The sequence below is a fragment of the Echiichthys vipera genome (assembly GCF_963691815.1).
Source record: "Echiichthys vipera genome assembly, chromosome: 11".
Taxonomy (NCBI): Eukaryota; Metazoa; Chordata; class Actinopteri; order Perciformes; family Trachinidae; genus Echiichthys; species Echiichthys vipera.
The window spans coordinates 20,021,005-20,044,317 of NC_139836.1; the positions used below are offsets into that span (position 1 = coordinate 20,021,005).

Here is a 23,313-nt window from a genome sequence, read left to right on the forward strand (position 1 = left end):
GAAACACTTACTGTATTGCTGTCGCCGCTGACCCCTCCCCTTCCTCAAAACACACACACACACACACACACACACACACAAACACACACAGTGCTTATTCTCTCTATGTGATCAATGAAGAGCACATGTGTGTCCATTGTACTGAATAACACTCAACATGCAAAGCCAGAGGCAACAAAACATGGATGGAAGCATATCAGCTTTACAGTGGAGCTCTATACAGGCCAGATTAGCATACATGCACACACACACACACACACACACACACACACACACACACACACACACACACACACACACACACACACACACACACACACACACACACACACACACACACACACAAACACACACACACACACACACACACACACACACACACACACACACACACACACACACACACACATTTCTACAACAGGAACTTGCATTGTGTTTAGGGAACCCAGGAGTGAGAAGTGCTCCTGCTGCAGGGCTTTTATGTATATATGTGTGTATCTGAAAATGTACATTCATACAGTATACCAGTATGCATTTATCAGACTTTACTTTGACAGGCTCTGTTCTCTACCTGACTTTTACCCTGAAATCTTAGAGCGGGCGTAATCCTTCCCCCGAGCCTCCTCCTACTCCTCCTCGCTCTCTTCCCTCTCTCCATCTAGTGTCACCACGAGGGTAATATGAGGCATATGGCTGCTGATGACAGTCCCTAATCCTCACGCTGATGACTGATAGTTACCCGCGCACTCCTCATCCCCATCTCATCCTCATATACCAAGAACAAGGGAGGGAGAAGCAAGTGTGTCGGCTGATACTCTTTGCTCATCCTCCGCGTCCCTCCCTCCGCTCTCTGTCTCCCCCAGCTGAGAGTCATTATCTGAACTGACTGATGTGAGAGCAGCTGATGGACAAGACCGATATTAGTGTTTGCGCTGGAGAGTGAAAGTTAGAAATGGTACTGCAGACTTTCAGAGTTGCCGAGAGGAGAATTTGCTTCAGGGTTTTACAGTTTAATATAGTCAAGAGAAGGGATCCGGCATGCAGACACACTCGAGTTCTGGTTCATTTTTATTTGTTACCCAACACAGTGACTCTCAATTAGTCATATTCAGCCAATGATGCATCCAGAGGCCGGTTTGCAACTTTCTTGTTTAAAGTGAGACTATACATATTTTATCCGCCAGTTTTTATGTATGATATTTTAAGTCTAAATATCGCAACAAAAAAATAGATTTGGCAGAGGCTAAAAAGTTGCTGTATTGATGAAAACAAGATGTGACCAAGTTCAATGGAAACAGATAAGCGAATAAACTTAAAAGTCCACTGAATCTTTGTCTACACTAAAAGGACGGAGGCAGAAGAAAACATCAGGTCTTTAGAGAGCGATGAGGCGATACACTCCTCGAATAACGCATTCGTAAACATAAATGCCATATTTCATCATGTTCTCTACATGGTTTTCTATGTAGACACTGATTTTCTGACTGGAGAATCAGCACCAGCTGTTTACATCAATGCCCTCATCCCAGAATATTAACATTATAAGTAGTGGGATGGAAACACGCATTAATTAGAATATTTTTCAATCGAGTTTCTAAAAATATTCTTACATTTTTTGTTACATTTGAATGATAAACTGAGTTATGTAACATTTGTTCAATAGTTAAATAAAATGTAAATTAGTGTGCTGGTAGCACAGGTAGAGAAAAGTTCTACATTTGACCAAATCCTCTTAATGCAACATCCACATACTAAGTTTCTCCTGAGCATTACATCACTAAGCAAAATCCATCCAAATCCAATCCACTGATGAAGGCTATGAGATGCAGTTGAAAACGCTGGTATTGAGTTTAGGTAATTTGGTGAAACTACAACTTTCAAACTCAAGAAAGAACATTTACTCAGAAAATCAGCAAACTGATTCATTACGGAAAGTAATGTCTGTTAAAGGACAATATTTATGTAGTATGACTGCAGCAATATAACCCCTGAGTGTACTGAATTGAGCAATTGAGATTCTATTGCTTACGAGTTCAACGTTCAATTTGTAAGAGGAAGAATGTGTTAATTATATATTTTTTTAAATGTAACATAGTAAAAACAACAACAACAACACATATCAACACATGCACTAACAAATCTTTTATTAACCCTATGAAAAAAAGAGTAAAAATTGTGTGGTTTTAAAAGTTTCCAGTTGTTTCCTGGAAACTCCACGGTGACAACAAGGCTGATTTCTTTAAACCTTTGCACTAAACCAGGTCAGTGTCCGGTCTTAGAACTGGAGGTTGTTTTTTTGGGGTGGTTTAAATCTAAAACCAAGAGGTTCCCATCTATTTGACAGTATGGTATACTGGGCGATAACCCTGGAGAAATATGCGATGGAAAATTTCTGGCATGTGTATGAACATACTTGTACAAACAAGTGACATACTTTCTGGAGGCCTAGTGGATGTCAGTCACGAGAGTGAGTAAGAGCGGTCCATCCTCTCATTTAGAGCCTGCCAGTCAGCCAGCCACTCAACCAGCCCTGGAACCAGCCAGCCAGAGCTTTTTAAAGGGCCTGTGATTTGACAGAATCCCGTGGGGGTAGACGGGGGGATTAGGATTAACAGCTGTTTCCCCTCAAACACTGGAGAAGATACGCTATAGCTACACCACGCTGATGGCAAATTAATAGATGAATAGAAAATTTGTGCGTCGTCTCAGATAATGTGCTAAAGCTCCCCGTTTCATAAATAGCGAGGAAGGTGTCCTTTCCTTGAACCCGGCCGTGTGGATCTGCTGTCACACACATACTGAGTAGCAGGGAGTGAAGCAAAGGCATATTGCGGCCGTGAGAAAGGTTTAAAACATCATCACTTTAATCTGAGAGCACAAAGCCAGCTACAGATTATGCTTCTGCCTCTCAAGCGATTCTGCTGCAGATCCGGTTTAGATGACCCCCGCTAACACCCTCAGAGACAGGGGCTTTTAACCCCAAACAAACACTGATAGCGAGCAGCCATCAAATGAGAACACACAGCGAGCACACACACGTTAACCACCTCCATGGCATGTGCATGGACTGTGCCCACCCTCAGCATCCTAGAACACATACACATGGACACTCGACACATGCTCACAGCAGCAGACAATAACAAATAAACACACAGGCTTATGTCGGTTCCACTTACATCTGTTTCAAGCTATTAAGCATGACATGAAAAGCCCAAACTGTTGCGTAGCTAACAGGTTTTAAGGTAAAAATGACACAATTGCTGATGTGAAGAAACAGCACACAATGCTGCCATCCTGAGATACCTGTCACAGAGACCACCTGAATTCAAGGCGCCTTTAAAATAAGAAAGGGTCATTCAGTCAATACAATTTTACATTTGCACCAAACTTTGGTGTCAGTGGAAAGTAGAGCGGTTTAATTATTAACCACTTTAAAATTCCAGATGGTAAGTATTACAGTTTCAAATTTAAGTATCATTAAAACCGTGTTTGAAATTCACGGTAAATACTGTCTACTATTAACTAAAGTGTTTACTGAGAACATGGTGGGGTGTACCTATGTTCCCTGGGTCCTATGTTACCAGAGTCCTATGTTCCCCGCTTTTTAAAGAAAGGGTCCTATGTTCCCCCGTCTGTTATTTTTTCCATAATCAGTGCTGAATGACCCTACCTCTCACCCTGACCGTAATCCTGACCCTAAGCGCAACCCCTAACCCTAAAAAAATGCTGAATTAAATCAGCTAAGGCATAGGCTTATGCAAAGGCAAACATAGGACCCGGGGAACGTAGGGATGACCCCAACATGGCTGAAGCTCTCCACTAATTGAGAGAGATTTTTCCGATTTTCTGGGGAAATGACACAGTAAACTCACTATTTACGTCTCCCTATTTTTCCCCTGTTGCTAACGTTACATTGTAAACAACTTATCCGTGCTGAAATTGGCAGGAGGACATCTAGTAATCTATTAGCAGTTGGTGGGAACTGGGCAGCAGAGTCCTCCAGTGTGAAGAGCAAAATGTATTGAAGTACTTAAACTGATCCACTTTACATCAGGTTGTATGACATGAGATAAAGATGAAAGTAAGTAAAATTTGCTCACACTTGACTGTACACAAACAAAAAGTGCAGTGCTGAAATTTTATCTGTAATTTTCAATAGATAAATTGGTGAAATTATCTTAGTGTGTGTATCAGTACTTTTTAACATTTCAGCACATTTTCACAATACCGTGAAAATACTGACAACCGTGATAATGTGAATACTACACTCATGATATGAATTTTCATACCGTTTCATCTCTAACTATCGATAGAGCTGGCAAATGTTTATCCCTCCTGAATATTATTAAATATCCATAATCGCTTGATGGTTGGTTGGTTGTTGATAATAAAAGGTGCTGTATTACAATCAAAAACATGTAGAATACTATTGGCTTGGCACCAGCGACTTCTTTTAAATTTAGGTTGACACTGATGCTGTCAAACAAATGTGAATGTGGATTACTGAATGACTTTCATCAGGATCACAGAGAAAACTCCTCCGCTGCTGACCTTGTGGACCTGTATTAGTTATATTAAAAAGGCTGAAGCACCCTAATGTAACACACACACACACACACGCACGCACACACTAACAAACACACACAGACCGCTCTTTTAAACGGAAGCATCAACCACACAATTAGCTCCCTGTGAGTTAATTACTAGTCTTCTCTATCGCTTAGAAAAAAAACCAAAGGCCACATTGAATTCAGAAAGAACCCTATTCTACCCGTCTGGCATTTCTGTCCAAATATTCAACCATTTCAGCTCAACAGATTGACACATTAATCTACAATATTTTCTTTTTTTTTTAAAAGAAAAAAAGACTAGCTCATTCATATTTAATCAGAAATATGCATTATTTAAAGCCATCTACATTGAACTACAACTTAACCTTTGCTGAGGAGAGACAGGCGCGGAGAAAACGGAAATGGAAAGAGGGAGAAAGCGGGATACAGGAGAGAAAAAGGATATTAAAATTGAGCGAATTCGACGTCGGTTCACCACAATACACTTGAGACCTGAAGGATGAGTCATAGAGGAGATGGCCATGTCGAAGAAAATTTTGAAAGCACAAGAAGGAAGGGGGGATCAGGCACAAGTAGCATGCTGTTTGAACTTAACTCTAGATTTTTTTTAACAATGTCATTACAGTACATCTCAGTCAGCCTCAGGAGCACTGAAGCTCATGGAAAAGTTATTTTCTGGCGTGACGAGGTGGTGTTTTGTCTTTTGCCAGTTTTTGACCAACACTTCAACCAGCCTCAAACTTATTGGTCTCACTCCCACTCCACTTAAGCCATTTGTGTCTTTACGTAGAGCAGATCTGGCAGATTTTTTTTTCACACTTTACAATTGCAAAGCTTAACCACTTAAACCACATGGAAAATGTCCCCACACCCTTAAATAACGGTTACGTGTGTGTGTGATTGTGTGTGTGTGTGTGTGAAAAAGAGAGAGAGAAAGAGGTAAAGTGAATGAGAGCACACCCTGATGTTTCCTGTCCCCAAATAAAGACTGATGGCTTGTGTGTGCATGATTATAGTATACGTGTGCATGTGTGTGTGTGTCTTGCAACACTCTCCAAGTGAAAATTTTAATTTTTGACATCTCACGCATGACATGAAGACGTCCAAATAGATCCTGTGCTTGAGATGTTTAAAACCGCTGCCATATGTCAGTGCAACCAAATACATATAGGAGACACACACACACACACACACACACACACACACACACACCCACACACATACACACACACACACACACACACGCACACACACACACACACAAACACTCTGCAACACACAAAGCCAGATTTGATCATACTGAATCAAAAGCATCACACACACATACACAAAGACACACACAGAGAAGGTGCACAGTATCATCTCTCATCTCTGTGATGTCTTACACGTCCTGATGCAATACGGGAGATGTAAACACGCCATTTCACATCATCGCAATTAACCCGACATCACGTTCTTTCTGAATGATTTCAACCGTGACAGAGACTTCCATCAGATAGAAAATGACAAAGTGCTGAGGTTTGTCTGTTCACTTCCTCTGTGATTTCTAGAGAGAGAGAGAGAGAGAGAGAGAGAGAGAGAGAGAGTGAGAGAGAGATAGAGTGAGAAAGAGACGCCCTATCTGTAATAGGCCTGTAAATAAGTGAGTGTGATTCATCACTTCCTTCCTATTAAGCATGAACAGTGCAAGAGCAGAGGGTGTAAACCATGAACGCTATAGTTGAGAGCACCACGCTGTCCGCCCCTCTGCACTATATGTACAGCATGCACCTGCACGTCTCCATTACATACAAAATCCTATTTTTTTTTTTGCTTGATATAAAGTATGTAAGTCAGATTTTCTGCTAACTGAAGTATTTATATGTGTGAAGCGTCTGTGCATGTGTTTGTGTATGTGCAGTACGTGTTGTGTGTGACAGGGCCTCCGAAAAGTTCTGCTCTCGACCTCTGGTGCCATCTGCCAGTGACAGGGCAGAAATGCAAATCAGATGCAGTCAGATAATACACCACGCTCGCTCCCTCCATTAGAGCAGCCTACAGAAATAAACTAGGTCAGACAGACCAGCAGCCAGCTGTGTGTGTGTGTATGTGTGTGTGTGTGTGTGTGTAATAAGGCACATGCGCCTCTCTTTGTGTGGGGAGACAGCTATACATGTGTGTGTGGGGGATGGGTTTCCAGTTAGCGTTGAGGGTTCATAATATCCTTACTTCTTCTGATGCTGCACACTGAACGGTCACAAGTAACACATAGACAAACAGCGGCTCATCAAGTAAGCATCCTTCAAAGATTTCAGACAGAGAAGGCACTATAGGCTGTGTGACAGGGCAAGGGAGCTGGGTGACAAATAAAGGCCCTTATCTGAGGCTGAAATTAGCCACAGCCAAAACGCAACTGATAGGAGCGTATTAAACTCTCGAAAACGAACCACACGGGAGGGTGATGCAACGCAGAGGCAACGCTGGCGTAATGCAGACAGATGCGTTCTCCTCTCTCATATCGCTGCGACGCCTCTGAATAATGAATGAGGCCCCGTGCACCTCTTCAGTGCAAAAGCCTTCTCTTCTTCATGCTCACAATATAATATTTGTTTTCGTTAATGCCTCACACTCAAACGCTGCCTCCCACCGTCATTGTGGGTTGTGCTAAAAATCTTAAATAGAGGTTAACAGAGTAAATTCCCTTTGTCTGAGGACAGTCAAACAGCATACAAAGCAGATGGCATATGTGTGATCTAAAACAATTAGATTGCTTGCTATTGTATTGTAAAGCAGCTGAACTGATTTATGATTTAAAGCAACTTTTTGCCAAATGCAGTATTTAAATGACTAGTTTAACATTTCACTTCTGTGTTACTTTATTTATTGACATGCTGATGCTGCAGCACATTCTGTAAGTTTGTATTATTTCAAATATTCATGCTGCACTAAAACACATGCAAATCATAGTTTATTTACCTAAAAGACTTTGTATGTCTTTCAAAAATCCACAGTGTAGCCCATCACCAGTTTTACTTCTGCTATTGTCAGAAAATAAAACTTGATTCCAAGCAGCCATGTCGTATTTACACGTTTCTTTGACTCATTCTATGTGATAAACATGGAGCAATATGAGCTGAATAATAAATGACTGCATGCCTTTCAGAATCATTTCAAATGGGGGGCTTCTATTTATAGGCTCAAACATTTCCTTCTCCAGTTAACTTTCTCTGTTTTCTTTCTTCCCCTACTGATTTCAGGCACAGATTGTAAATTCAGTCACAAGGGAGGGTCAATGATTCTTGTTTCCTGCAGTTTGGTCCTCTTTAACCAAATGACTCTCCACTCCCTGAATTCTCTCAAGTCCCAGTGAGATATCTGCAGCCGCTTACGTGTGTGTCATGTGCATCAATCTGTGCGTGCTTACACCAGTTCATAATGTGCATGTGTGCAGCGCAGCATGTGTCTGTAGGTATGTGAGCGTGATGCATGAAGTTAGACGAAAAGGTGACATGAGATGAAAAGGTTAATATTTTCCAGGCTGCTAGGTGGGAGGTGATAGCTATATGTGTGTGTGTGTGTGTGTGTGTGTGTGTGTGTGTGTGTGTGTGTGTGTGTGTGTGTGTGTGTGTGTGTGTGTGTGTGTGTGTGTGTGTGTGTGTGTGTGTGATTACACATTTACGTTTATTTTCTGTGTGGGTGAGTAAGTAAAATATTCTCAGAAGAGTGGCTTCATTTCACCCTAGTGAATAAGATTTACTGGTTGGTTATGTTTATGTTAAAATAATATATCAAATCTGAAAAAAAGGGGGGAAAGTGGTAGAACAATAGTGATTTATAAGAGATTATATATAAGAGAGACTCATTTCTTATGAAGCATTTCAGTTCGTCTGTCACTGTCTTCCGATTCTAATCCAGATGCAACATTTATGAACATTTTCTGTTGTTAAAATAACAAAGTCAAAGGATTTTGCTGCCATGACAAAGTCATGCGCTCACTTATAGTCAAATTATGTAGACCCCCCCCCCCCCCAACCTTTTCTGTCGTGTACCACCCTGTTCAAGTCCCTTCATCTACACCACCCATCATAGTCTAAACGTGTTCATTTGAACTGATTTTAAACTGGGTGTCGTTTAACAATGTTAAGTATATAAAAGCAGCCATTATAGCAATGGTGGTATTGTTTTCACCTTGTGCGTCTGTGTGCGTGTATGTTTGTGTCATCATGGCAAAATGTGGTCCTGGGGACACCTACTGCAGTGGGAAGTACCACAGGTTTTTATATGCTAGGTGTTTATATGTCTGTCTGTCTGTCTGTCTGCGGCCAGATTTTTGTCACTGTGATAGCGCCCCATCCTCGTGCAAGATACAGTCATAAAACGTACTACTTTCACTTGAAGGGCCAGAAGTTGGATGTTCTATGTACAGTATTCATTACTTTTAGCAAATTATTCCAACCTTTAAACCATTACTTTTAACCGTTTATTCATAACTTGACTTTTAGTTAACTGTTTCATCTTCTCCAAACAGATATTTAGGTAGGTGACTGTATGTATATAGATAAGATGTTCATATATGAGGTGCATGTCATACTTACGTATGTGTAAAACTCTCTACATTCATACATCTTTTTCTCTCTCTCCTTTTTTTCTGATTTGATTTTGTTTTTGGTTTTGTTTATCTGTTGGTACTGTCATTATGTTGCTTTATGTGTGTGTGTGTGTGTGTGTGTGTGTGTGTGTGGGTGTGTGTGTGTGTGTGTGTAGCCTTTGGCCTTGGGTAATCAACAAAAACTAAAAACTGTTAAATTCTCTTTTAGTTTTCACATACACTTAATTGTGTGTTACAATGTTACAGTTGAATCAATATGTGGATATATATTTAGTAAAAAAAAGAAAGAAAAAAAAGGTATTTTATATATTTTTTCAAATTAATTGCGCTTCTCCAGCTTTACCACATACCCCCTGACAACTGCAGAAGTACCCCTTGCATTACAAGTGCTGGTTGTGAATTTCTGATTTAGATCACAGCCACAGTTTATGCTAGGTTGAGAAACTATGAGGAGGTGACTACAGACACATTAAATGTTCACATATTCTGCATGAGGGCAGACTCAGACATGAGAGAGACTGTCCTGGGCCAAACGTCCTTTCATGAGGTAATGGTTTAGACAAAGGACAAACGACTGGAGTGGACCTGCTCGGAGGACAGAGAGGACAGGTAAAGGACAGGACAGTCAGGGCTGGACTCAGCCTGGCCTGGCCTACAGGCTCAGCTCAGTCTCTCCCTGCTGCCACTCTGTTTGTCCCTAACCGGATTTTCCAATACCAATAGTCCCAATAAGTCCATCTCTATGGGACATTTAACCGGCATTATTCTTGTCTATCCTCCGTGCTAGGGAAAAGCGCTCGCCACAGTTTGGAACAAGACATCCAATCTGCACTCCTCTCCATTGTCTTCCCCACCAGACAGGCCAGTGAATGAATGCTCTCGGCCAAATCCCCCTTCCATGTGCAGACGCAGACTCCCTTGCCCACAGATGCGCTCGACTCTAATTAGGCAGACCGCTGGATGTGTTGGGGGGGGGGGGGGGGGGGGGGTCTCTCTGCACAGACATATCGTCTAGTGGCAGCTTTACAGATTTACGTCTTTTCATCTACTTTCTGTGCATGTGTGTAAGCTGGTGTGGAGGGGGAGAAAGACAGAGGGATATTGTAGTTGCTTTTGATGATCTAGTGATTAACACGATCCTTACTTTTAATGTACTGCACAAAACAGCAGTCAAAGAAATGTGTGAGTATGTGAGCGTGTGAATGTGTGTGTCCGTGGTGCAACATGTTGTACGGCTTTGCAGAGCCCCGCCGCTCATGCAGTTACAGAGTGTACAGTATGCTTCAGATCTACAGAACTTGCTGAGCATTCCCCTGAGACCTGCGTCATCGGCACAGAGGTTATTTCCTGTAGTTGAAGAGCAGCATGACTCTCATCCTGTTCTGTGTGTGAGGTTTGTTCTTCTGTACTGGACGCAGGTTACAAGTCAGACAAGCATTAAGCACTAGATACATTTTGCCTCACATTCCTCTTTCCCTGAAGTTATCCAATACCAGCCTCTGAACATAAGCACTGAATACTGCAAGTCTTGTCAGTCTGGTTCCTTTTAAGGTGAATGTTTCAAATATTCACTTCGAGGTGGGAAAAAGTGAAAACTGTCATGGTGGTTATGTCTAAATGTCAAAGTCGCAGCAGTATAGCTCTGCATTGAAAGAGCAGAGCCAGCCCCTTTTGCAAATATAGTTTTCACGTCCGTTCTCAGTGCATTCATGAATTATGATTACTACCTGTGGGTCTAAAAGCTTTGGTGTTTTGAAAAAAAAGTGCTACAGTTTAAGTTATAGACGAGATTCAACCTCAAGAATATGAAATAACAAGAGCTCTTCCAAAAGAATAAAATGCATGGAATTTAAATGAACAAATGAACTGTTTACTTTAGGGGGAATATTTCTGCTGGTACAAAAGGTGGCACTGACATGCATGCTGCAACATTTCTGGAAAAAAAAAGTTGCATTGCTTGAGTTTTGAGTTAACACTGTTGTGACCCAATTTCCAAAAAAAGATGCATCGTGACTATGGTTAACTAAGTCTGTGAAACACACCATAATGCAATATAGCATTAATGAACTTAGATATGCAGAAGCTTCACAACTGGTGAAGTCTCCCCTCTCTCTCTCTTACCCAAACAGAAGAGCTGTTACCTTCTGCTTCCCTGACTCATCTCCTCCCTCTTCTTCTCTGTCCCCGGGGGAGGCTTTGCAACACGGTCCCTTCCAGCAGCTTCCTCCTAACAACAAAAACATTGTCTTATTTTATTTTTCCTCCCCTCCATCTCAGTGGAGCTATTACTCTGCCTTATTCTGCATATGACCTGGGGGCGATGGGAGGCAGAACACATTGGCCGTGGATGATAATGTCTTTCCACGGAGCTGAAATCTATGAGCTGCACTTCTCCGCTGGTGGTTGTGCAGCTCTTTGGTTGTTTCAGTACAGCAGAGTGGAGGAGAGTCGTGCTCTCATTGGGGCCTTTTGGCCACAGTTGTATGCTGTTAATGCATTAAGCATTAGTCCACTCAAAACAGAGAATGATGCACCAAAATACATGTTTGTGTCAACAAGACTATGTCCAACACTTATTTGTCCTCAAAGCTAACAGTTGGGGGAGGAGACCATCAGCTTACATTTCTACATTTAAATTGTATGATGTCCATATTATATTACTGTCCTTCAAGAGATATTTTTTATTGCTTACCTTGTTAACAGTTGATAAAAATATGACTGCAGAACCAAATGTTGTAAATGGTTAATGGACTTGTACTTATATAGCGCTGTTCTAGTCTTCTGACTACTCAAGGCGCTTTCACAGTGTTTGTCACATTCACCCGTTCACACAGACATTCCCACTGATGGCAGTGGACATCTACATACCACCTAATCAAATTATATGTTTTAACTCTGAAAAGATATGGAAATAGTAGGCACAGTGGTAATTTGAGCTAAATGCTACTGGCAGCAGACTACCATGCTTTCAATGGCAATGTTAACAAACTGATGTTTAGCAGGTATAAAGTTTATAATGTTTACATCTCAGCTTGGCAAATTAGCATGCTAACATTTGCTAATTAGCACAAAACACAACATATAGCCAAGATGGATGGAAATGAGATTATCAGCTGCAACAGGAATGCTGTTCTTATTTTCACCATGTGAGTCTGTGTCTGTGTGTGTCATCATGATGAAATGTTGTCTTGGAGACAACTAGTGTTACCACAGAGGCGATTTTGAGTATTTTTCTAGGTGTTTATATGTGCACATATTTGTTCATGCTCTCAGAGCACAAATGACCGACCAACCGAAAAGTGGTAGACCGACCAAAAGGCTGATATTTCCATCCACAGAGCCATGCTACTGGTGTGGCCAAAAATATTAATTCATGATTCTCTACAACACCTGTGTGTGTGTGTGTGTGTGTGTGTGTGTGTGTGTGTGTGTGTGTGTGTATGTATGTATGTGTGTGTGTGTGTGTGTGTGTGTGTGTGTGTGTGTGTGTGTGTGTGTGTGTGTGTGTGTGTGTGTGTGTGTGTGTGTGTGTGTGTGTGTGTGTGTGTGTGTGTGTGTGTGTGTGTGTGTGTGTGTGTTAATTTTGGTCTGTAAGTGGGCCAAATGAGCAGGCAGCAGACTGGTACAAATCCGACACTGGGACTCAGTGGGACTACAAAAGGCTGAAATTTGATACACTTGCAAAAACAACAAGTCCCACAGGAGTTCTCCTTCAAGTTAAGTTCTTATTCCCCCAGCCAAATACTTTTTTCTTCACTTTTGTTCAAAGATAAATTTGCTGTTAACTACACTTGGCAGAGATCAAACAAATATGGTGTTTTGGGGGGTATGGGGTGGGGGTGAGCCATTAATTTCTTTGTGGCAAAGACAGAAAGGATTTCCTGCTACAGAAACGGCTTGTGTTGCCCATTAAGAGCTTCATTAATTCACTCCACAAGAACTTTATAAATCAAAGACAGAGTTTAAGATTAGATTGATTCATGAAGTCATATGGCATCAGGGTGACAGGTATCCAGCTGTGCAGTGCTTTGCTTTCCTGAATCATCTTCTTTTTACCTTTATTTTGCTGATTTCCTGTTCCGGAAGATTAAAAGACAGATATGAGCGAGTAACTGGTTGTGCTAATATAGCACAGATGCATGTATTCAATTTCACTTCCCTTTCACAAATCACCTTACAACTGTCTGTAACCCAAAAAAACATGGGTGCTATCAACACAACAAAATGATGGTTACGATTTAAAAGGTATGCAATACATTACAGGGGCAGAAAATATTGTGTACTTTGTTCTTTGAATTGCAATAATCAGGTATAACCAATTTGACCAATTATCTTTCAGTAAGCTGTGTTTACCTGCCATATTTGTTCATGTTTAAAAGTAGGTGAGTGTATTGTATGAATTAAACAACACATAGTTTAAGTATATGTGACTATGCCACAAGAAATTATATATGTTTTTTGATTGATGTACCCTCATCATCAGGCACAAACCTCTCCAGCCATCATACTGAACAAAGAGCAATACCACCACCTAGTGGCGCAATTTGAGTTTAGCATGCATGAGGGCAGGAAATCTCCAAACCATAGAAATGTTACAGGCTTTCCATTCATTGTAAAATATTCCACAGTCTTTTAAACCAGAGCTGTGGCTACCATTGAGGTCACTGAAGTCATTTGATTCAGCAACATTAAAGGAGGGTACCCGCAGCAACTAGACACTTACAATAGAAGGGTATTTTATGAGCTAATTTCAGTACTACTAAAGTTTATAATTGACTTATTTCAGACTGACAAGAATAATGAATAAAGACATCACTATTTCTCCCCCAGAAATGTATCCCTTGCAGCATGGAGAGAGCTTTGAAACAACAGTTAGACCTATATGATAGTAAATTACATGTACAGTATGAACAGCTAACTTAATAACTACAATAGTAAAGACCTTCTTTTTGAGAGGTGCATTGGAGGGGGACTTGTGCTTTTAACCACTGGCAAAAAGTTATTCTTATTTGTAAGTTGTTTTTCCCAAAACACATAAATTGCATATAAAGACATACATACAGACCATTTGACAGTTGTAAACAAACATTAAATATGTCCTAGTTACAGGGACCCAGGCTGTTGCCTAGCAATGGAATTCCGTTGAAAGGGTGTAGGCTACCATGTCCTCCTGGAGTTACATACAGGTGGATACAGTGGGAAAGAACTGTGGATGTTTATGGTTATTTTGGTACAATTCAATGTTTATTGGGTAGTAAGTAGGGAGTAAGAAAAAAAAAACCATGAATCATGTGTCCGTGCAGTGAATCCCCGCCTCCGAGTAGGGCGGTAATACTGTACACACTCGTACACACCGACAGTTAACCACATTTTATAAAGTAGTGGAAGAGAACATGATGGCAGCCGATTCAAGCAAGTGTCCTGCGTGGCTTACCATCTTTGTTTTGCTCTCCCTCCTTGTGTCAGCGTAAGTAAAGTTACATAGACCACAGGTACGAAGTTTGTGAGCTATAGGCGCTATGATACATTACAGTTTCAGGTGTCATGTCGAAGTCTGTTATGCTAACTTAACAGTTAGCTAACGTCTACGTAAGTTACCCTCGATGGTGTTTCCGTGGCCTGGGTAAACCTTTAATTTAGGTCGACGCTAAATGTATAATTAGATATGAGTGTTAAGGTTTAAGGTGAGGTTTGGTTGAACTTAACTGTAAAATTAGACGGCATGTGGTTTTAGGGCTATTAAAAAAAACTTACTTTCACTTTCGTTTTCTATCGCTGTCTCATCTTCAGAGCCTCTTCTTCCGCTGATGGGAAAAACGGAAGTCTGCCGTGTGTCGATGGCACATACGAACACGACGGGAGGACCTGTTGTCTGTGTGGTGCCGGTAAGTGTCAGTAGGTAGAGTAAGGTGACCAGATTTCTGAGGCAAAATCCGGGGACAATTTTGGTTCAGAGGCGTTAAAACCTCCAAAACACGACCAGTATTAAGTCAGTTTGATATTCAGAATAAAAAACTATTATGCATTTAAACCATTCGTTGAATTGTGTCAAACCACTTGTGCAACATAAAGACTAATATTCCTCATTTATAGCAATGCTTGTTTCGGAATAATATATTTCTTTATTTTTTTTTTACAAAATTTAAATCTGTTATGCTTCCTTATCTTTTGACCTGGAGATGTCAAACCACTTTGGCTTTGGCCTGTGAATAGTACTGTGCGCAACTATACGTGTTGTTGATCAACATTTACGTTTTTTCATTTTTTAATATATTCCATTTTCGGATCTTTCAGTCACAGTGACATTTCTGGGGATAGTAGTAGCTGGAGACAGGTCACTGAAAACGCGGACTGTCCCCATAAACCGGGGGCGTCTGGTCACCCTAAGTTATAGATATGGAAGTAAATCTGTGTCATCGGATTTTGAAATTAAAAAACTATTGAATTTCTAGCACTGAATATTTATGCATCGAAAAAATGCATTTGAATGTTTTGACTCTGAATTTAACTCTATTTTTCAATGTTCATTAATTCAAGGTTCAAAAAATCCAACGTTGAAAAATTCAAAGGCAAAACAATTCAACATTAAACATTTTAAAGTTAAAAAATTCAGAAGCAAAATACAATGTATAAAATGCAATGTTATACATTCAAAGTTAAAATGGGGTGTATGGAGTGCAGTGTATTAAATTCAGACAGAAACCACAAGACTGGCGCAGGTCCCCTTTCATTACTGCTGACTCACAAGGATCAACAGACAGAGAAACAAGACCGTTCAACTTCCAGTCCAAAAAAATAAGAAACTAAAAATTTACCGAAGTGAAGGAGGGCAAATAATCAAGACGCATAGGGATCTACAGTTTTTAAACCATATGCCAATTACGTTGTCATTGCTTTGATAGTATTTTGGGTAGTATTTTAAACTGCATTCCCTGCTTTTGTTTTTGTTTGTTGTTGCTTTGTTGTGTTTTAGGAAGAGGCTGGCCCAAACTGAATAACATTGTATTCTGCCTTTGGCTATCCATACTGTAGGTCTGCACCTGGAGGAGCACTGCGCTACAAATCTACAATATGGAAAATGCAAGGCCTGTGGTGAAGGGAAGTACATCAGTGAACCTAATAAACAAGAGTACTGTGAGGTCTGCACATCCTGCTCACACCCCAATGGTAACACATGATGAGCCATCACTGCTTCTCATTTTATTCTTGTCTTTTATTACCGTTCGAAGCAATGTGAATGTCTGTCAGTCCCTCTAATGTCAGTTGTGTGGTTTAAACTGTCCTTTTAGCCAATCTAGAGGTGGACAAACCCTGCACCCGTGCCAGTAACGCTAAGTGTCGATGTAAAAGGGGTCACTATTGCAACAGTGGCACAGAAACCTGTAGAATCTGCTACCCTTGTAAAGAGTAAGTTATGCACTGACAGTTTTCAGAACTGTCATTGTGTTTATTCACGCGTCCTCGTAGAATGCCAGCAGAACTGTGATATACAGGTATATAAATATGTGAATCACTCATACTTTTGATTTGGTTCAAGATGTGGCACTGAGGGCATCAAAGTAGACTGTAGAGCCACCAATAACACCATCTGCAATGACAAAATTGAAGGTATGGTTGAGTTCAGCATCATTGCATTATGGTGGCTTCAATTTGAAAATTGTCATTGTCCTTTATAAAAAGGATTTGCATACTTTTGTTGTAAAAATGTAATGTGTCTTTGTGTTTCAGAGGGAAATAATGTAGGTGCAATAGTCGGCATAATTGTCGCAATTGTATTAGTCATTGGACTTTTTGGACTCTTTGCATTCTTTTGGAAAAGGAGACAATCGCGTGAGTATTTCTACTACTATACCACCATATGTCATGAGACCAGAAGAGGGCACTAATACATAATGTGTTCCTCAGTAAAATAGCCAAGTACAGTAATAATACCAGAGGTTCAGTTCACATTCAATTCAAGGAACATTCACATTCAATCACTGTTTTGTATTTTCCTAATACTATGTTTGTGTGTCTTGTTTTTGATTAATTGTCTCATCAGGGAAGAAACTGCAGATCCTACAACAACGGCCAAATGGAAGTCCAGCTGATGTGGTGAGCTATTCTTCAGTGTGATCATCTCTTTAGGATCATTTATACCCACTTTGAGATGTTTGGTCTTTGGTCCTGTTTTAGCTCACCTCTTTTGTCACACTTGCACGTGTACATGTGCGTGTATGATAAATGCTTTTCTGTCTCTCCTCTAATGTTGGCATAGCTGCCCCTTACTGTAGGAGGTGCAGGTCAGTTGTTCGAAACCTTTGGTGTCCATATTAGTGTGCTTGTTCTGTGTCAGTACTAGGGGTGTAAACCACCAAGTTTTATCATGAAATTATACCGATTTCTTTGGACAACGATACGATTTTTCCGTATATCAAGTCTACCACGATACGATTTCAATTCAGGGACTTGTGATTGATACAGCAACTAAAATACAATTTCTGAGCTCTCCCAGACATCCAAATAAAAAACAATGAATTTCAAAATAAAGGCACATCTTAAAGATGACGATATTCATCAGTATTTTTACTTTGCATCAATGCTATGGGATTGTTGATCATTGAAACGATATATCGATCCAGATCAACGCATCGTTACACCCCTAGTCAATAATACTGTGATGTAACATATTCGTAAAGCTTGTGTAAGCCGTTCATTTTATCACTGTTGTAATTTCTTTATTAACATTCATTCTACTTCTGTTTCTCAGGAGATGCAGCCTCTTAGAGGTAAGAAAAGCCCCGGATGCTTTTTTTGTTCATGTAATATTAGAGCTTTAGTTGCTATTTCTCTTTATTTTGACCTTGTTAGATTAAAAAGCTGATCGATTGATAATTAGACTGAATTCACATTTAATTGGATTTCACATCATTACCATAGTTTGGTTGTATTTTATTTAGTTTCCTTCCAACCAATCAGTAGTGAATGACATATCCTATTTTGTTGACATATTATACCTAAAGTAGCGGTGACAGGGAGCAGTTAACCCAATGTTTGTCAAGACAATTTAAGAGATATGCTGATTTATGCCCGGTTGTTATTATCTGTCAGTCAAAATTCAACAACCTGTGGCTGTTTTTCATGGATGTTGTTAGTTTTGTGGCTCTGGCACGAACCTGCCTAAAAAGCTCTAAGTGGCTTGGTTGTTTTTTCCAACCGCTCTGAATGAGCACAACACCAGACCTATATGAATCCGTGCCAAAAAAATTGAAGAGGTCTGGAATCAGACCAGACTGGTGTAGTGATTGTGACTGATTTGATTTTTAATGATACTTGAACACTTACACACTTTTAACTTTGCCCTTTTTTTTTCTTTTACTCGAATCAAAATGCTGCTGTGAGATCAATGTTTGTTATTTGTTTGTGCTTTGATGCATTAATCCCCATTTTTCCTGTCTTTTACATTACAGAAGTTCCAGTTGTGGATCTCCAGCCCCACCTGCCAGATATTGCAGAAGCAATTGGATGGAATGATATGAAGGTTATCGCGATGCGCAGCAGTATACCAAACCCTACGATTGAGTCTTGTCAACTGGACCACCCTGGTAATAGTCAGGAGCAGACACTCCAACTTCTAAGGATCTGGGTGGAGAAGGAGGGCAGGGAGTCCTCAAAGAACTTGATCCAAATCCTACAAACTAGTGGCAAAAAGGGCAAAGCAGAGAAGGTGATGATTATGTTGAGACCCAATCATTCTGCTTGAATTTGTCTATTGTGTGCAATTTTTAAATATTTGCACATCTGAAAGACATATTTCGAGTTTATTTGGAACAATAAGCAGAAAAAAAATAAAAGAGGAGTTCTTTATAATAACAAGGTGGTTTGATGGTTTTGAACCTGGAGGCTCTGTGTCTTTTTTAAAGCATCTTTGGTTCTTTGGTTGGTTAATCGATTTAAATCAGCAGCCAAAGCTGAAAGCAGCCACCCAATATTCCAAAAAAGATTATACCCTTTTTAACAGAGTCAACCTTCTCATAAAATGTTTCAATGATCTTATTGAAAATGTATCCATGTTTTTAAAGGAAGCAATTCAGTGCTGGCTGTGTTTTCAGTTTCAGCCTTCAGAAAGCCGGGATGAAATCCTGCAGAAAATTGGTTCTTGGAAACCATTGAGTTTGTCCAAATTATCTTCATTGCTAGTTTTTATTTATCTTTTATTGATTAAATTATACATTATTTTTTCTCCTCATTTTCCCCGTAAAGCAGGTTTGTTCCTCTGGTTGGCCTTGAGTTTACATGTAGGATATGTATATTGTTTGCTTGTGTTTTTATTTGTAAAATTTAAAAAAAAATGATATATATATTTGCAGTGCTGTCTACTATGAATTAATATTTTGAAACCAGTTGAGATGTTTACATGATAGGATTTATGCGTAAGTTTTAGTAGATTTAAGATTGTATGTGTCTATTACGAGTCTTTCTGTCTGAAGTTGACCTTTTTAAAAGCAGAATTTATGGTTAGATTTTGGAGGACTACCTTTGATTCTCAATGAGAATATAGTAAGGAATCAATATTATCTGCTTCTCAGTTTATTGAATAATCCATTTAGATTTTTTCTGACACTATTTCCTTCCAGTTTGGGGTGTGAAAGTGTCATAAAGATAAGATTACATTGTGCCTCCCTCTCCTTGTTGATGTTATGATGTTTGTCAAATACTTTGTCAAAGGCTGAGAAAGGCTATGGACTATTTAGGCCACAGTGTAAATAAACCTCAATAAATTATCACTGAAACTGTCACATGGATTTTGGTTCCTTTTGTGTTGTGGCTGGTTTCGTTGTGATTGTCAGTTCAGTTGTCATACCGTCATCTTCAAGCCATCTTCATTTCGAAAAATGACAGTTAATGTACTCTATACACATTTTCAAGCTTCAAAGTGTTTTTTTTATAATAGTTCTAAACTTAACTATAGGCCGACTAAAACTTATTTGTACTTAGAAATATGTATGTTGTATGTGTCTATTGTTGCTATTGTTGTGCACTCTTATTTTGTAACATTACCATAATTGTTTTTAATAATTAATAGACTTATCATTCTGAGATCTCTTATTCCCTTTTATCTACATGTTTGTCGAGTGTCTAGCAGCAAGTATTTTATGGAAACCACAGCTGCAGCTAATGATTGCTTTTTTTCATTAATTTATATGTAGATTATTATCTCAATTAATGGATTCATCGTTTGATCAATAAATGATCAAACTGGAGGGGGAAAAGGTGTTATTTCCCAAAGAACAATTTTGTTACAGTTTACTATCATAAGGGACACAGGAAATCAACAAATCTTCACATTAGAAAAAAAAAAAGCCAAGCCTCGTCTTTAAATTGTTTTTTCTGAACAGCAGTCTGAACCCTCAAAATGCCTCAAACGAGTAATTGTATAGCTTTTTTTTCCTGTCAGTCGACTAATCTAAGGTATAAAAAAAATAAAATAACCAGAGTGGATGACTTCCAGTACAGTGCTGTGATAATCAAGGGTATTGCCATGTGCGTTCTCCCTTTTATTTATAGTAGTTTGCTCAATCCAAGTTCCACAATCTGTAAAATGCTGATAAAGTAGTAAGACGTTGGTATCTGGAAAGTCTACGCTGCATTTCATTACACATCTTACTTGCCAATGTGACAAATAAATCTTTAAATCCCTGAAACCTATTTTGTAAAAGCACATACAACCAAAGCTATACAATAAATATGGGGGAACTGACCCTTTAACCTGTGACTGTGGAGACGTTAAACTCTACTAAAGAAAAATGTTGGTTCATGACCAAACCTCCACCCAACTACAACCAAAGCAGTGATCCTCTTAATAAAAGTGTGCAGGGCCCTTAAATGTGAACAACACTGCATTTAACCATTCATTTATTTGCCATTTCATATATATCTATAGAAAAATACCCATACAGCAAAGTGAAATGTAGTTTGTCTCAGATAGCCACCAGTGTAGAAGAACATAAGACTATCTAAACATTTTAGATTCATGTTCCCGTCCCATAAATCCATGAGGAAGTAAGCCCATCTGTCTAGCCCGGTTATTTCAGTTCTGCTGATTAGCCTGTCCACTTTCATTTCTCAGCATTCAGCCCAAGATTGCAACATTGGCACCAATGTGCCCGTGTTTGCTTTTAACATCAGGCTGTGTGTCTTTAAATGATCCATGTTTGTAAATGACACCCATACACAGTTGCAGCATCAGCATCATACACAGCAAATTTTTAAGTGTTAATTCAACTCCCTGGGAGTTAAATTCAACACTTTGAGGTGAAGTGTCTATATTGGTCCACTCTAGATCGAGCTAAAACAACTCTTTTGAAAGCGTTTTACAGTTAACACTGACAGAGTTGGAACAACACTCTCACACATCAGTGTTGAATTTACCTAACACTAGTGTGTAGTGTCAAAGTTAGTTTTTTTAATCATATAAGCCCGGTGGAGAGTGTTATTTATAACTCAAACTAGAACTCTTTTATAGTTGATTTCATTTTAAAACCTGTTATTCAAACGTGTATACTTACGTCAAGCAAATTATGTATATTCATCCACACTCTTGTGCGTCACGGTGCAGACAGGACTCCGTGAGACTTCTTATCATCACATATAAAATACTACCGCATAGAAAGTATTATTAAATAGACAATTAAATAGATAGAATTATTAAATGCTGCGTTTCATTTACTTACACAAATATACTTGGTTGAGTGAAAGGGAGCGAAAAGAAAGTTAGTCGATGGATACGTTGGGATTCTGGGAGCAACTCTATTAAGTGTGGATTTTAAAAGAGTTACTTAGATTTAATGCACTGGATTAACACCAACTCTTTTAATGAACTAACTCTCACATAATTGAATTAGACTGAGCAAGTGTTGTATTGACACTGTATTTTTAACAACGCCTCAAATCTAACACTTTTGATTTTGCTGTGTATTAGATAAAGTTTCAATTTTTCTGCAGCAACTTCATCTCCTTTTCAGGAAAATTCTGTTTTACATATATCACATAAATTAGGCAGCAAGCTACATCTTCTTCATTAGTAACTTCCGTGCAGGTTTACAGCAGAAATAAAAATGTCCTTCACATATTCTAATAATCATGCCCACTTTAAAGTGTCCCTTTGCTTCCTCTTCGCACCCTGCAGTGTGCCAAGAAGTCTGTCCCAGTGTGTGAAGTATGGCGCGTAGTTTACTTTGAATTTGAGGTGGTGGAGGTCATGATGCTGAGCTCCTCCGTAGAGGCCGAAGGGCACCAGCCTGTGTGGAGACCAGGGGAATTCATAGCCTGAGTGTGCCTCAACAGACAGATAAATGTTTGTGACAAAGAAGAGCATCTCGGTGAGTGGATGGCAGTTCAGGAGTGCAGGGTTCAGGGCTGCGAAGAAGGTGAGGCTCAGCATCTCCCAGACACCTGAGTTTTCTGTCGTCAGGGAGAAGGTGGCCGTGTAGAGGTGGTGCTCTTTGTGGAAGAAATAAAGCCAGGGCACCTTGTGATGTAGCAGATGCCACCAAAAGTACTGCATGTCGAACAGGAGGAGGCAGGCCAGTACGTCCTTTACAATGGTCAGCATGTCAGGTGCCAGTGCAGGAGAAAACACAGGCCTCCAGTACCAGTGCACAACAGAAAGGGGAAAAACAAAAAAGACATGGTTGTGGAGAATTTTACGCAAGCACCTCCAGGCCATCGCCCATGTCACCTCACTCTGAGGCTGGATCTTGAAGCGGCGCACCATGGTCAGTCTGTAACAGAGCACGTCCAGGCAAATGTAAGGCAAACAGCAGCTCAGGTAAACTGTCAGAGAGAAGAAAACTGGGAAAAATGGAGATCTGAGAAAGTTCTGTTGTCTTAACCAGTCCCACAGAATCTGCAGAAGGAGCCTCTCCGCACCGTCTGAGTGTGTCATCTCTGCAGTGTGAGATAACTTATACTAACGGTAATGATCTATTGAAGGGTGATGTTGATGAAGTGTTGCATAAGATTCAAAAGTCTTTCCTGAGGGGATTCCCTGCCAAATGTCATGTCATGTCATGTGACAGTGATTAAGAGTGAAAATAATAGAAATGTACATGTATTTGTTTCAGATCAGATCAGTGTTGATGCAATAATTATCTGTCTTCTAATGTGTTTTAT

General features: G+C 39.8%; 2 protein-coding genes across 2 annotated transcripts; one reads left to right on the plus strand and one right to left on the minus strand.

The window, feature by feature from the left end:
• The first annotated feature begins 14,532 nt into the window (after positions 1-14,532).
• Positions 14,533-19,937, plus strand: fas (Fas cell surface death receptor). The gene is made up of 9 exons (XM_083923457.1): positions 14,533-14,626; positions 14,950-15,044; positions 16,192-16,326; positions 16,449-16,566; positions 16,697-16,767; positions 16,888-16,989; positions 17,201-17,253; positions 17,909-17,927; positions 18,609-19,937. Exons 1-9 carry the CDS (start codon positions 14,553-14,555, stop codon positions 18,899-18,901), a joined length of 960 nt encoding a protein of 319 aa, XP_083779583.1. The 5' UTR covers positions 14,533-14,552; the 3' UTR covers positions 18,902-19,937.
• A 2,342-nt stretch (positions 19,938-22,279) lies between these two features.
• On the minus strand, positions 22,280-23,086 carry ch25h (cholesterol 25-hydroxylase; the record flags this gene model as incomplete). Its single annotated transcript, XM_083923271.1, has 1 exon — positions 22,280-23,086. One exon carries the CDS (start codon positions 23,084-23,086, stop codon positions 22,280-22,282), a length of 807 nt encoding a protein of 268 aa, XP_083779397.1.
• Between the last annotated feature and the right edge of the window lie 227 nt (positions 23,087-23,313).